This window comes from Brachyhypopomus gauderio, chromosome 10 (assembly GCF_052324685.1).
Source record: "Brachyhypopomus gauderio isolate BG-103 chromosome 10, BGAUD_0.2, whole genome shotgun sequence".
Lineage (NCBI taxonomy): Eukaryota > Metazoa > Chordata > Actinopteri > Gymnotiformes > Hypopomidae > Brachyhypopomus > Brachyhypopomus gauderio.
The window spans coordinates 4,192,716-4,207,715 of record NC_135220.1 but is presented as its reverse complement, the minus strand read 5'-3'; the positions used below and the strand labels follow the sequence as shown (position 1 = coordinate 4,207,715).

At 47.7% G+C, this 15,000-nt stretch overlaps 1 protein-coding gene across 8 annotated transcripts in view; it reads right to left on the bottom strand.

Moving 5' to 3' along the window:
• anks1aa (ankyrin repeat and sterile alpha motif domain containing 1Aa) overlaps window positions 1-15,000 on the bottom strand; it is a 74,561-nt gene that overhangs the window by 30,824 nt on the left and 28,737 nt on the right. For 7 of the 8 annotated variants that reach the window (XM_077018868.1, XM_077018867.1, XM_077018870.1 and 4 more), the window contains 5 exons: window positions 14,844-14,915; window positions 14,313-14,421; window positions 13,541-13,584; window positions 13,355-13,451; window positions 5,479-5,963 (listed from right to left, as the gene is read on the bottom strand). In XM_077018868.1, coding sequence (XP_076874983.1) covers window positions 5,479-5,963; window positions 13,355-13,451; window positions 13,541-13,584; window positions 14,313-14,421; window positions 14,844-14,915 — 807 coding nt within the window. The remainder of the gene's footprint in view (window positions 1-5,478; window positions 5,964-13,354; window positions 13,452-13,540; window positions 13,585-14,312; window positions 14,422-14,843; window positions 14,916-15,000) is intronic. The other variant, XM_077018869.1, reaches the window with a different exon arrangement.

Genomic DNA, 15,000 nt, shown 5'->3' with positions numbered 1-15,000 from the left:
ACACACACACATCTCACCACTCACCAACAGATTGGTCTAGTAACCTGCACACACACACACACACACACATCTCACCACTCACCAACAGACTGGGCTAGTAACCTGCACACACACACACACATCTCACCACTCACCAACAGACTGGTCTAGTAACCTGCACACACACACACACACACACACACACACACACACACACACACACATCTCACCACCAGACTGGGCTAGTAACCTGCACACACACACACACACACACACACACACACACACACACACACACACACACACACACACACACACACACACACACACACACACACAAACAGACTGGGCTAGTAACCTGCACACACACATCTCACCACTCACCAACAGACTGGGCTAGTAACCTGCACACACACATCTCACCACTCACCAACACACTGGGCTAGTAACCTACACACACACACACACACACACACACACACACACACACACACCTCACCACTCACCAACAGATTGGGCTAGTAACCTGCACACACACACACATCTCACCACTCACCAACAGACTGGACTAGTAACCTGCACACACACACACACACACACACACACATCTCACCACTCGCCAACAGACTGGGCTAGAAACCTGCACACACACATCTCACCACTCACCAACAGACTGGGCTAGTAACCTGCACACACACACACACACACACCTCACCACTCGCCAACAGACTGGGCTAGAAACCTGCACACACACATCTCACCACTCACCAACAGACTGGGCTAGTAACCTGCACACACATCTCACCACTCACCAACAGACTGGGCTAGTAACCTGCACACGCACACACACACACACACACACACACACACACACACACACACACACACACACACATCTCACCAACAGACTGGGCTAGTAACCTGCACACACACACACCTCACCACTCACCAACAGACTGGGTTAGTAACCTGCACACGCGCACACACACACACACACACACAGACCAAACACCGCGCTAAACAGACCAAACACCGCTCCAAACAGACCAAAGACCGCTCCAAACATACCAAACACCGCTCTAAACAGACCAAACACCGCTCTATCCTCCTGTGTAAACACCGTCCTGCAGGCTAGATTAATACAGGGAAACTACTCCAATACAGTTAAAGACAGTATGGGCAAACAGTGTTTAACAGTATTTAATAGTGTTAAAGACAAACACGAGTGGTGAGAAACTAAAAACACAGATTGAGGTTAATGTCACACCTATAGTTGCTCTATTAAATCAGGAAAATATATTTCTTCTCATCATAGTGAACCAAAGCTGCATAAGAATGGGATAACGTGGGTGTGGGAGCTAAACTCCAATATTCCTGAGGTGCCCACCGGGGGGAGGACAAGTGTTCAGGTCCTCCTGTGGTGAGGGGGGGGGGTGTCCTGTCCACTCCCAATTTAACCACCTGCAGCTCACTAGACCAAACACGACTCCAGATCGTCCAGAAGGGGGCAGTAGTGCAACAGATCTCTCTCTCTCTCTCTCTCACACACACACACACAAGATCTTTTAGGGTAGGTAGTGCTGGTTAGAGAAAAGTTCATCTATGGCCTATAAAATTGCGGCTGAGACTGAGAAAAAATTAGAGACAGAGAGACAGAGAGACAGAGAGAGAGAGAGAGAGAGAGAGAGAGAGAGAGAGAGATTGGTGAACGTCCCCCATGCTCATCCCCATTTTAGGAAAGAGGGTCCCAATATGGAGGGTCCGGGACTTACTGCTGTCAGTCAATGGGATCACAAACAGTCAGATTCACACTATATTAAAGCTCCACCCACTAATAAAGCTAAGTGACACGCCCCCCAGCAGACTGCCCCAGACTCTGCTGTTGCCATGGCACTAAATCCATCTCCACAGCCCTGGCACAGGGGAAACAAACACACACACCAACACACCCACCCGCACACCAGACCCGCACACCAACACACCCACACAGACAGACCCGCACACCCACACAGACCTGCACAACCATAAGAAGAGAGACCTGCATGGATATTTAGAGAGCAGAGACCTATACAGCTATTTAAATGAACTGTTGTAAACAGGTGAGGGTTAGTTCAAATACACACACACACACACACACACACACACACACACACACACACACACACACACACACACACACACACAGTAAAGTGTCTGGATTATTTACACGTTTTGTGGCTGAAAATAAATCGTGTTTCCAGCACAGTAAATTCCACTGGGAAAGGGAGCAAGAATGAGAGATAGACAGAGAGAGACAGAGAGAGAAAGAGAGAGAAAGAGAGAGGGGGGAGAGGGGGATTTGTGGTTGCTCTGAAAGATTAATGGTGTTTGATGACAGGTAGTGATGTCATAGCTGACCTCTGTGCAGAATCTCTGTTAGTCCAGTGCACACTAACCCGAGATCGTCTGAGAATTTATCAGCGCAAACAGAAATCCCTCAGCCCAAACTTTACTTCCCTCCACAGGGCAAGGTGGGCACAGAGGGGCACGTTTAATTACACGACCCCCTCTAAAGAGGGCATGCCACACAGAGAGACACGTGAAGAGAAAATCACATGTAGAGACACGTGAAGAGAAAGGTCACACAGAGAGACACGTGAAGAGAAAGGTCACACAGAGAGACACGTGAAGAGAAAGGTCACACAGAGAGACACGTGAAGAGAAAGGCCACACAGAGAGACACGTGAAGAGAAAATCACATGTAGAGACACGTGAAGAGAAAGGTCACGCGTAGAGACACGTGAAGAGAAAGGTCACGCGTAGACACGTGAAGAGAAAGGTCACGCGTAGACACGTGAAGAGAAAAGTCACATGTAGAGACACGTGAAGAGAAAAGTCACATGTAGAGACATGTGAAGAGAAAAGTCACATGTAGAGACACGTGAAGAGAAAAGTCACATGTAGAGACACGTGAAGAGAAAGGCCACACAGAGAGACACGTGAAGAGAAAGGCCACACAGAGAGACACGTGAAGAGAAAGGCCACACAGAGAGACACGTGAAGAGAAAGGCCACACAGAGAGACACGTGAAGAGAAGGGTCAAACATAGAGACACGTGAAGAGAAGGGTCAAACGTAGAGACACGTGGAGAGAAAGGCCACGCATAGACACATGAAGAGAAAGGCCACACAGAGAGACACGTGAAGAGAAAGGCCACACAGAGAGACACGTGAAGAGAAAGGCCACACAGAGAGACACGTGAAGAGAAAGGCCACACAGAGAGACACGTGAAGAGAAAGGCCACACAGAGAGACACGTGAAGAGAAAGGCCACACAGAGACACGTGAAGAGAAAGGTCACGCGTAGACACGTGAAGAGAAAGGTCACGCGTAGACACGTGAAGAGAAAGGCCACACAGAGAGACACGTGAAGAGAAAATCAGATGTTGAGACACGTGAAGAGAAAAGTCACATGTAGAGATGCGTGAAGAGAAAAGTCACATGTAGAGACACGTGAAGAGAAGGGCCACACAGAGAGACACGTGAAGAGAAAGGTCACACAGAGAGACACGTGAAGAGAAAGGCCACACAGAGAGACACGTGAAGAGAAAGGCCACACAGAGAGACACGTGAAGAGAAAGGCCACACAGAGAGACACGTGAAGAGAAGGGTCAAACGTAGAGACACGTGGAGAGAAAGGCCACGCATAGACACATGAAGAGAAAGGCCACACAGAGAGACACGTGAAGAGAAAGGCCACACAGAGAGACACATGAAGAGAAAGGCCACACAGAGAGACACGTGAAGAGAAAGGCCACACAGAGAGACACGTGAAGAGAAAGGCCACACAGAGAGACACGTGAAGAGAAAGGCCACACAGAGAGACACGTGAAGAGAAGGGTCAAACGTAGAGACACGTGGAGAGAAAGGCCACGCATAGACACGTGAAGAGAAAGGCCACAAAGAGAGACACGTGAAGAGAAAGGCCACACAGAGAGACACGTGAAGAGAAAGGCCACACAGAGAGACACATGAAGAGAAAGGCCACACAGAGAGACACGTGAAGAGAAAGGTCACGCGTAGACACGTGAAGAGAAAGGTCACGCGTAGACACGTGAAGAGAAAGGTCACGCAGAGAGACACATGAAGAGAAAGGCCACACAGAGAGACACATGAAGAGAAAGGTCACACAGAGAGACACGTGAAGAGAAAGGTGAAGAGAAAGGTCACACAGAGAGACACGTGAAGAGAAAGGCCACACAGAGAGACACGTGAAGAGAAAGGCCACACAGAGAGACACGTGAAGAGAAAGGCCACACAGAGAGACACGTGAAGAGAAAGGTCACACAGAAAGACACGTGAAGAGAAAGGTCACACAGAGAGACACGTGAAGAGAAAGGTCACACAGAGAGACATGAAGAGAAAGGCCACACAGAGACACGTGAAGAGAAAGGTCACACAGAGAGACACGTGAAGAGAAAGGCCACACAGAGAGACACGTGAAGAGAAAGGCCACACAGAGAGACACGTGAAGAGAAAGGCCACACAGAGACACGTGAAGAGAAAGGTCACGCGTAGACACGTGAAGAGAAAGGTCACACAGAGAGACACGTGAAGAGAAAGGTCACACAGAGAGACATGAAGAGAAAGGCCACACAGAGAGACACGTGAAGAGAAAGGTCACACAGAGAGACACGTGAAGAGAAAGGCCACACAGAGAGACACGTGAAGAGAAAGGCCACACAGAGAGACACGTGAAGAGAAAGGCCACACAGAGAGACACGTGAAGAGAAAGGCCACACAGAGAGACACGTGAAGAGAAAGGTCACACAGAGAGACACGTGAAGAGAAAGGTCACACAGAGAGACATGAAGAGAAAGGCCAGCAGCTTCAGATCTGTTTTGAGTCCCCATATGTCATTCAGTAGTCAGAACTTCACAGGACATGAACTGCACTTGCCAACGCAGACCTCCAAACAACACAGACCTCCAAACAACACAGACCTCCATAGGACAGTACACCATTGCCAAAATCCAACACAACCTGTGTGTGTGAGTGTGTGTGTGTGTGTGTGAGTACGTGTGTGTGTGTGTGTGTGCGAGTGAGTGTGTGTGTGTGTGTGTGTGTGTGTGTGAGTGTGTGAGATGCTGAGGAGTGGAGGGAGACCAGCTGGTGAGGAGCAGACGGCCCTCCTGCAGCACTGAGCCCCTCACACTCCGGCAGTGATCCTGAAGATGAAAGCTGGGAGCCTCGACACACACACACACACACACACACACACACACACACACACACACACACACACACACATACACACACACACACACTCACCACTGCAGTGGCAGCGTCTGACCAATCAGACGAGCAGCACTCGCTCAAAAGGAGGACGACAAGGTGAAAGGCTGTGTGCAACCAAACACTCAGGAATCCAGCTGGCTTTGAAGGGAGTGGACAGAGACGGGACAGAGAGACGGGACAGAGACGGGACAGAGACAGGACGTTCCCCCCTCGCAGCTCTTACCTCGTCCCATTCTGACGTGAAAGACGGCGATTTCTCCAGTCTCCTCTTGGTGGCGCTGCAGTTGGACACGGACTCGCTGCGATTGCCCAGCCCCGCCTCCTCTTCAGTGGGCGGAGACACCAGCAGGTCCGAGTCGGATTTCGATAGGCTGCGTGCCAGCTTGAGATCTCCGGGCGGACGCATTCGCCCCGCCGACGGAGAGTTGCGGACCGGCGAGTCACGTGCTTCTTTGTTGACGGTAGCGTAGATGGCTTTGGGGTCGGGGTCTTGGAGGAAGGCTGCCATGGCAACAGAAGAGGAGGAGGTAGGAACGGAGGCCTTGGAGGGTAAGGTGTCCGAGCTTTGGCTGGACGGGACCCTGGAGGTGGGCGCTGGGAAGGGCTCCTCCCCCTCACGGCTGTCAACCACAGGTGAGGAACCGTGGAGAAGACCGGTGAACTGCTCTGGAACGCCGGCGTCGAGATCCTGGTCAGACGAGGTGTTCTCTGTTTCGGGGAGAGTTGGAATGAGAGAGCAAGAATGAGAGAGATGGAGAGAATGAGAGAGGAAGGGAAGGAGAGAGAGGGAGTGTTAAAGAATGCCGGGTAATGTCTACTCCAGCCAACAAGAATCCACCCACACCGTGGAGAGTCCGGTCCCTGTGGAACAGATCTGGTATTGTCTGCAATCTGGAGAAGGAGAATCAAAGAACAACGTGTTCAGTGTGAGAGAAGAAGAAGAAGAAGAAGAAGAAGTTCCCAGTTGTGGACGGTGGCGGCGTGTGGACAGAAGAGAACCACGCTTACAGCAGCTGACATTCTACTACAGAGCCAACACATACACACACACACACACACGTACGCACGCACGCACACAAATCTACCCACTCCTCACTCACATGCTTCTTCTCTGACATTTTCTCCCCCCCTCCATCTCTCTCTCTCTCCCTCTCCCTCTCCCCCTCTTTCCCTGATAACAAGCAGACACCTTTAACAGGCTTCCTGTGACAAATCATGCCACACACCAAGATACCCCTTTAGCAAGACAAATGTAAAAACACACTCTCACACGCACAAACTCAGAAACCCACACACTCACACACACACACACTCACACACACACTCACACACACACACACACACACACACACACACACACACACACACTCACTCACTCACTCACTCACTCACTCACTCACTCACTCACTCACTCACTCACTCACTCACACACTCACTCACTCACTCACACACTCACTCACTCACACACTCACTCACACACTCTCACTCACACACTCACACACTCTCACTCACACACTCTCACTCACACACTCTCACTCACACACTCTCACTCACACACTCTCACTCACACACACACACTCTCACACTGCGTATTTCTAAGATTTTCACCTTAAAATAAATCAGGTCCCCAGCAAAGTAAAGTCCTGCCTTTACGTGTCCCCCTGTCCCTCTCTGTCCCTCTCACAGGCACGGAGTTAGCCGGGCTGGGACGGGCCGAGAGGCTGGAGGTGTGTCTCCAGCGGACCGCTCTCAGGGTGGAGGCGGAGGGCACGTCTGCTCTGCTACCCCGCTCTCTGCTACATCCCTGCCTCTCCACCCGACACCCAGCAGACGGCTGGGCAACCAGCCACCACACTAACCACAGTGACTGGTGTGTGTGTGTGTGAGAGAGAGATGTGGGGTATAGGGGGAGAGAGAGAGACAGAGAGAGAGAGAGAGAGAGAGAGAGAGAGAGAGGATTTGCCGCACTGAAAGATTAATGGTGTTTGATGACAGGTAGTGATGTCATAGCTGACCTCTGTCCAGAACCTCTGTTCAGGAAGAGATTATGTCTGTACCTTCCTCTGTAGCACACATGTGAACCCATGTATGAACAAGCACATGGCATTTACATGAGCCGTCCGTGTCCTTGGACTTTACTTTCCCAAAACTTCCATACGTGAAGAAATATTAACGTCTGGGGGGGTAACAGAACACTCACACGGTGCTTTAATACTGTTTAACTCCGTAAGCATCTGAGGCATGGCAATCTTCTGCTCCACCCCCTTATTCGAGTGTGTGTGTGTGTGTGTGTGTGTGTGTGTGTGTGTGTGTGTACCCATATGCAGTCATGCATAGGTCCACCCAACCCCATGTGAGTGGCACACCCAAATTCGCGCGCGCACACACACACACACACACACACACACACACACACACAAGTACCCCCCACACCCACATTTTGCCACAGAGTTTGGGTTGGATTTCCGCCGGTCCAAACTCTGCTGTGATGTTATGTAAACACCAGGGAACCATTAAGAGATTAGGTCAGTGCTGTTCCCTGATCAAACATCCAACACTACACACACATGTACGCAAACACACAAACGTGCACACAGCACTTACACCGCGGGGTGTACTGCTTTGTACAGTGCTATGTACATTATGGCAAGCAGATACCAAGGAAAAGATCTGCTCTGAGAATGTGGATCCATACTGAGAAAGTGGATCTGCTCTGTGAAAGTGGATCCCCTCTGTAAAAGTGGACCCCCTCTGTGAAAGTGGACCCCCTCTGTGAAAGTGGACCCCCTCTATGTTGACATGCTGGATTCCGTATGTGATGGAAAAATACTATAGAATCGAATTCAGCGTGAAAAACTATAACAGTTCCACCTATTTTAGTCTGGGAAGCAAAAAAATAAAAATCTGAATTTTGCAGCCCAATGAAACCAACAGCTCTGTAGACGCCAGTGAGCTGCTACACACCACCGGGTGGACGAGAAGGTCCGGTCTCATGGCGTTCCTCGCGGGGCTCTTATCTGAGCACGGTACGGGGGCGTTCTGGCTACAACCCCACCTCCTGCTCTTCACACCGAGCTCCCAGTGAGCAGATGAACACCAGGAACGTGAGGAGCTGTGTGTGCCGAGAAAAACTCTATATAAACACGAGAGAGACTACACACGAGATTAACTCCACACAAACACGAGATTAACTCCACACAAACACAAAATTAACTCCACACAAACAAGAGAGACGCCACACAAACACAAAATTAACTCCACACAAACACTAAATTAAATTCACACAAACACAAGATTAACTCCACACAAACACAAGATTAACTCCACACAAACACAAGATTAACTCCACACAAACACAAGATTAACTCCACACCAACACAAGATTAACTCCACACCAACACAAGATTAACTCCACACCGGCTGTAGCCTGCTACCTGTGCCACTGCATGTAAGCAGGACTGGCGCTTGAGAAATGTAGCATAAAGAAGAGGGGCGGGGGGGGGGGGGGGGGGGGGCAGCTTTCTGGCCTGGAACAGCTCACACACACACACACACACACACACACTTGGGAGAGGGTGTAGAGTGTGGCTGTGTTTGTAGTGGACACAGGCCAGCAGCAGATGCTGTGATGGCTAAACTCTACCCCACGCACCCCACCCCCCACCACACACGTCTCAGTTTTGGGCCCTCAAGTTTCAGTCTGAGGGCGGTGTCATTCCCAGGACACTCCAACAAGTCCACTCACACTTCAGAATGTGGACTATGTTTGCGCCTGTGATCCATGCTTTGGCAAATAGCAGAGGTTCCTTCATATACATATTCATATATTCAACAGATAATTCCAACCTCAAATTCTGATTGGCTAATCAGAAAACTGTACCCCGCTTCTTTGTTGCTAAGTAACAACTGGCTTTATTTATGTACAGTTGTGATCAAATTTATTCAACCCCCAATGCTGCGAAGGGTTTTATGGAATTCAGTGCACATTTGTAATTGTGTTCATAATGAAATCTTACAAGGACTTGTTAAAGAACTAAATGCAACTAAGATAGCATCAATTTTTTTTGTCATAAAGTATTAAATGGCCTTTTTGTGATTTCTTCATTGACACAATTATTCAACCCCTTTACGACTACCACTCCTAAGAACAGAGGTTCATTCCAGTGTTTTCCATCAGGTATTGAAAACATCTGTGGATGTCAACGAGCAGCAATCAAGCATGATAAGCACCAATTAGGCAGATTTAAAAGGACTGTGATACTCAGCTCCTTCTAGACATCTACTGGTGTGTTTCCAAGCATGGTGAAGGCAAGAGAATGGTCCCAGAAGACAAGAGAAGAGGTTATTGCTCTTCACAAGAATGGCAATGGATATAAAAAGATTGCGAAGTTGTTAAATATTCCAAGAGACACTATCGGAAGTATCATTCGCAAGTTCAAGTTAAAGGGCACAGTGGAAACGTTACCTGGTCGTGGCAGAAAGAAGATCCTGACCGCGACTGCTGTGCGCTACCTGAAGCGTAATGTGGAGAAAAATCCCCGCGTGACTGCTAAGGAACTAAAAAAAGACCTGTCAGATGTGGGCACTGAAGTTTCAGCTCAGACAATAAGGCGCGCACTGCATAACGAAGACCTCCATACCAGAACGCCCAGACGCACCCCCTTGCTGACTCCAAAGAACAAGAAAAGTCGACTGCAGTATGCCAAAAGTCATGTGGACAAGCCACAAAGGTTTTGGAACAGTGTACTGTGGTCAGATGAAACTAAATTAGAACTGTTTGGGACAATGGACCAGCGCTATGTTTGGAGAAGGAAGAACCAGGCTTATGAACAAAAGAACACCTTGCCTACTGTGAAGCATGGCGGGGGGTCAATTATGCTTTGGGGCTGTTTTGCTTCTAATGGTACAGGAAAGCTTCAACGTGTGCAAGGTACCATGAATTCCCTTCAGTACCAGGAGATCTTGGAGGAAAATGTGATGGAGTCAGTCACAAACCTGCGGCTTGGGAGACGTTGGACCTTCCAACAGGACAATGATCCGAAGCACACATCCAAGTCCACTTGAGCATGGTTGAACATGAAAGGCTGGAACATTCTAGAGTGGCCATCGCAATCACCAGACTTAAATCCAATTGAGAACCTCTGGTGGGACCTAAAGAAGGCAGTTGCAGTGCGCAAGCCTAAGAATGTGACTGAACTGGAGGCTTTTGCCCATGAAGAATGGGCTAAGATACCCATAGGTCGCTGCAAGACACTTGTGTCAAGCTATGCTTCACGCTTGAAAGCTGTCATAACTGGAAAAGGATGTTGTACTAAGTACTAAAAAATAATGTCACTAGGGGGTTGAATAAAACTGATAATGATGTGAGCACAGTAAAGACATTTGTGGTTATTCCATCATAAATATTATGTTATGTTTGTCTAATTTATAAGTGCCTCTTTGATATAATTGTAAATAAGATGACTGAAATGATCAAAATCAATGTCAAACTGGCCAAAACACTTTATTTCAGTGGGGGTTGAATAAATTTGATCACAACTGTAGCTACATAACAGTCTAAGGGAATTTAATGTATAGAATGTCGTTTAGAACAGGTGATCTACAGTTTGTTTACCTGGTACACATAGTGTGATTTTTAGAACGGGTTTTAACACCAATTTTGCTCGTCCAACACATTTTTTTTTACATGTAGAAACCATTTCCAGGTCAGGAGGTCAATGAGATGTAAAGTCGCACGGCTAGTTGTGTACGTCTCCTCTAGTGAGAGATGACTGGCAACAAAACCCAAGAGCAGACGAGCTCCAGCCAATCACAGACCAGCTGAAATACGGTGAGGTGTGTGAACCTTGCCTGTGTTCCATGGACTCCAACGAAGGAAAACAAACCTTAGTGTAAAGTCTCTACACCGTCTACGACTGATCTCACACTTCTGTACCGAATAAAACATCAGAGTCCACAACTGTTAGTGTCTGAAACCTAATCTGACAATGAAAAAAAATATCAGATTATATATTATGCCTGGGTGAGATTTCAAAATGTGTAAACACTGGGGCAATTATGTCCCAATTTTGTGCGTCCTAGGCCAGTTTCTGACAAACGCTCCCTCGTACTGACAGCGGGGACAGCAGAGTCACAGCCCTCTTTACCCTCAGCAGAGGGCAGCCGTGCACAGCACCCGCTGAAGTCAACGTGAAAGGAATGGGTCATCAGCCTCTCCAGCAGAACTCAAACTCCCAGCATTCCCCTCGGTGCTGCTGCTCCTCAAACAGGGTCAGAATGTCAATGGTTTTCTGGGTAAGTGGCGGTGAACAGTAAAGGGCAGTTAGCATGAGACTGTGACCTTAAAGCAGTCAGCCAATCAGGAGCAGAGCTCTTGTGTTCCGGCTGAGAGAACCATTAGTATCCACAGACTCTCTGGAGTCACCTTCATTACAAAAAACAGATGTGCACACACAATTACGGCTGGTCCACACCAGAGGATTTAAAAAAATCTCAACAACAAACGTTGAAAACGTGAGTGACCTTAATCGTAAGTCATAGTCCCCACACTACACAGTCACACTACACAAAAAACACCATAAAAACACCACCACAAACTATACAGCTGCGCTAAAGTCCCGCCCACTGGACCCGATTCCCAAACCCTCCAGGGAGAGTTTCTCATCAACTGCTACATTTGGGGTTTTCCTACAAACTTTAGATCTAAACAAACATGATGTGATTTCTCTCCCAATTTCAGCCAAAATCATTTCTTTGGCATTATGTATGTTTTACAGCGCACATTACTGTTGTTGCTGCAACTCCACCAGCTCATCCACCAGCTCATCCACCAGATCATCCACCAGCTCATCCACCAGCTCATCCACCAGATCATCCACCAGATCATCCACCAGCTCATCCACCAGCTCATCCACCAGCTCATCCACCAGATCATCCACCAGATCATCCACCAGATCATCCGGCTTCTCCACAGTCCACGGAGCTCCTCCTGTAGCCTCCATGTTTACGTCTTCTGAACACTGACCAGGTCCTTTCAGCTCAGATGTTGCTGTTGTACACCAGTGAACTGATGTCCACTGCACACTACAGGACATTGAATCATAAATACTGACCAAGTCTTTCAGAATAAGGGCTGCCACTACTGTACTAGGAGAAGGTCAGAGGACTAAAGATTAGATCATCAGGAAATGTTCCAAGATTGTCAGGGGGAACAAATCTGTTTTCTCAGTAGTGTGGCCCTGAATGTCTACCAGACTGGGTATTTGATTTATTTAAACAATGTAAACAAACCAGTTTTCTCAGGTTGAGAGAATTTAATTTAATTTGATAGATGTAAATGCACTTTATATAGTGTAACTGTTTACTTTTGCTTTTTTCCCCAAAGATTTGGGATTTTTTAACGATTTTATCCTGCACTGGTCTGTGGATGTGCAATAAATATCAAAAGTTAAACAATTTTCTGATCTACTCATTTCAACTGACTGTGAAAACTGCTTAAAAAAAACGTAATTAATTGGCATATAACCTTTTTTTTAACTGTAACGCAAATAGTTACTTTCCCTGGTAACGAGTTACTTTTATTATAGAGTAATTCAGTTACTAACTCAGTTACTTTTTTTGAACAAGTAGTGAGTAACTATAACTAATTACTTTTTTAAAGTAACGTTCCCAACACTGGTAGTGTGGCCCAAGTACTATCAGTAGTGTGGCCCAAGTACTATCTGTAGTGTGGCCCAAGTACTATCGGTAGTGTGGCCCACGTACTATCGGTAGTGTGGCCCAAGTACTATCAGTAGTGTGGCCCAAGTACTATCTGTAGTGTGGCCCAAGTACTATCTGTAGTGTGGCCCACGTACTATCGGTAGTGTGGCCCAAGTACTATCAGTAGTGTGGCCCAAGTACTATCAGTAGTGTGGCCCAAGTACTATCTGTAGTGTGGCCCAAGTACTATCTGTAGTGTGGCCCACGTACTATCGGTAGTGTGGCCCACGTACTATCAGTAGTGTGGCCCAAGTACTATCAGTAGTGTGGCCCAAGTACTATCAGTAGTGTGGCCCAAGTACTATCGGTAGTGTGGTCCAGGTACTATCAGGCATTACCTGCAGAAGCCCTTGCTACACTGACAGAAGGCCCAGGGGGCTTCAGTGTATTTGGGGCTGGAGGTCGTAGGTCACTGGGGGCAGTGGTCTTCCGCTGCTAGAGGAGAAAGATCATAAATTATATTTCACACACACACTGTGTTGCGGTGGACAATAACAATAACTAGGTTATTGCCAGAACATTACCTGAGATAACAGGCAGTGGGGAGACTTGGTGTTGGAGTCCTTATCTAATGAAAGGAGATAATAAAATACTAATAAACAAATGTATTAACAGCCAAGACAAACTACACCATACAGTTTATCGAAAAGAGCTAAATACGAGACACCACTGATCCTGAGGAAAGTCCTGATACCGTGAAATAATATTTATCTGAGAAAAACACACCTGCGCATACCTTATACACATGTAAATGGTCTTACATATATTATACATTTTACATAAGAAAGTGTGTAGGGTCCGGCAGCCTGCATAGGAGAGCGTAATTCCCAACACTATACCAGCCTACAGCCCAGTAAAGATCCCCAATAACCCAACACAGTTACTCTTACACAGCAAACAATGTCAATGAACCTCTCAATCAGAAATCAGGCTGGACGGAGGACGCTGCCTCATAATCGGAGGGGATAGATAGACAGATATTTTAGGCACGTAGCAGACACTTTAATCCAGGGTGTCCTGCATATTCAACAGGAGGACAGCACGCCTGCTCCCTCGAGATCAAACCCAAGAGTGAAATGATGAGTGAAAGAAAAGAATTAGGCAGAAACATGTATCTGTGAAAATGTTTTCATAACGTGACGTCTTTATCGTGTTCAAATGAACAAAAAACGAATGTGGAGACAACTGAGAGTGTGTGTTCATGTGTGTAGGTGTGTGTGTGCGCATGTGTGAATATGCGTGTGCGTGTTTGAATGTATGAATGCGTGTGTGCGTGCGTGTGGGTGTGTGTGTTACCTGTCTGGCTGTGTGTGCAGTTGGGCTGTTTGGTCTGGGCGGTGTGTAACGTCTCATAGGTGTGATCATCGTCCACCTTCTCATCCACACTGCTGCTGGTGTAGATAGCCTACAGGATTAGGAGAGTGGGGAAATGAGAAATATCTGATGGCTGAAAATCCACACACACACACACACACACACACCTTCACAGGGACTTGGGTTACTGTCAAATATGCATGACAGCAAATCTTTGTCTTAAGTGTTAGCAAATCCAGCAGCCGGCACACACACACACACACACACACACACACACACAGTTCGAGACACACTGCACCGCACTGCTCTGATGAGACTTCCTCCTCTCTCACCCTCAAACAAACCGTCTACTACAGGACAAACCCCAACAGCCTCAGACTTTGCAAGTCTAGCATGGTATAATGTCTCCACCTAGTGGGAGAACACATACAATGCAAGGCTGTAACTCGGACCACTACTATGGGTTTCTGGTCCTGTTCTGGTGCCCAGCGCCAGTGGCATGATGGACTTTACCTCCGAGCTCAGCTCTTCCTCATGTCCGGGCCCGGGACGAGATGCAGGGAGAAGACGATCTTTCTGAACAGACTGAAAACACACACAAGTAAGCGATACAGCCATAGAAGTTGCCACATCCGGCCCTCTGACTATTGCTGAGATCGTTGATAAGTTA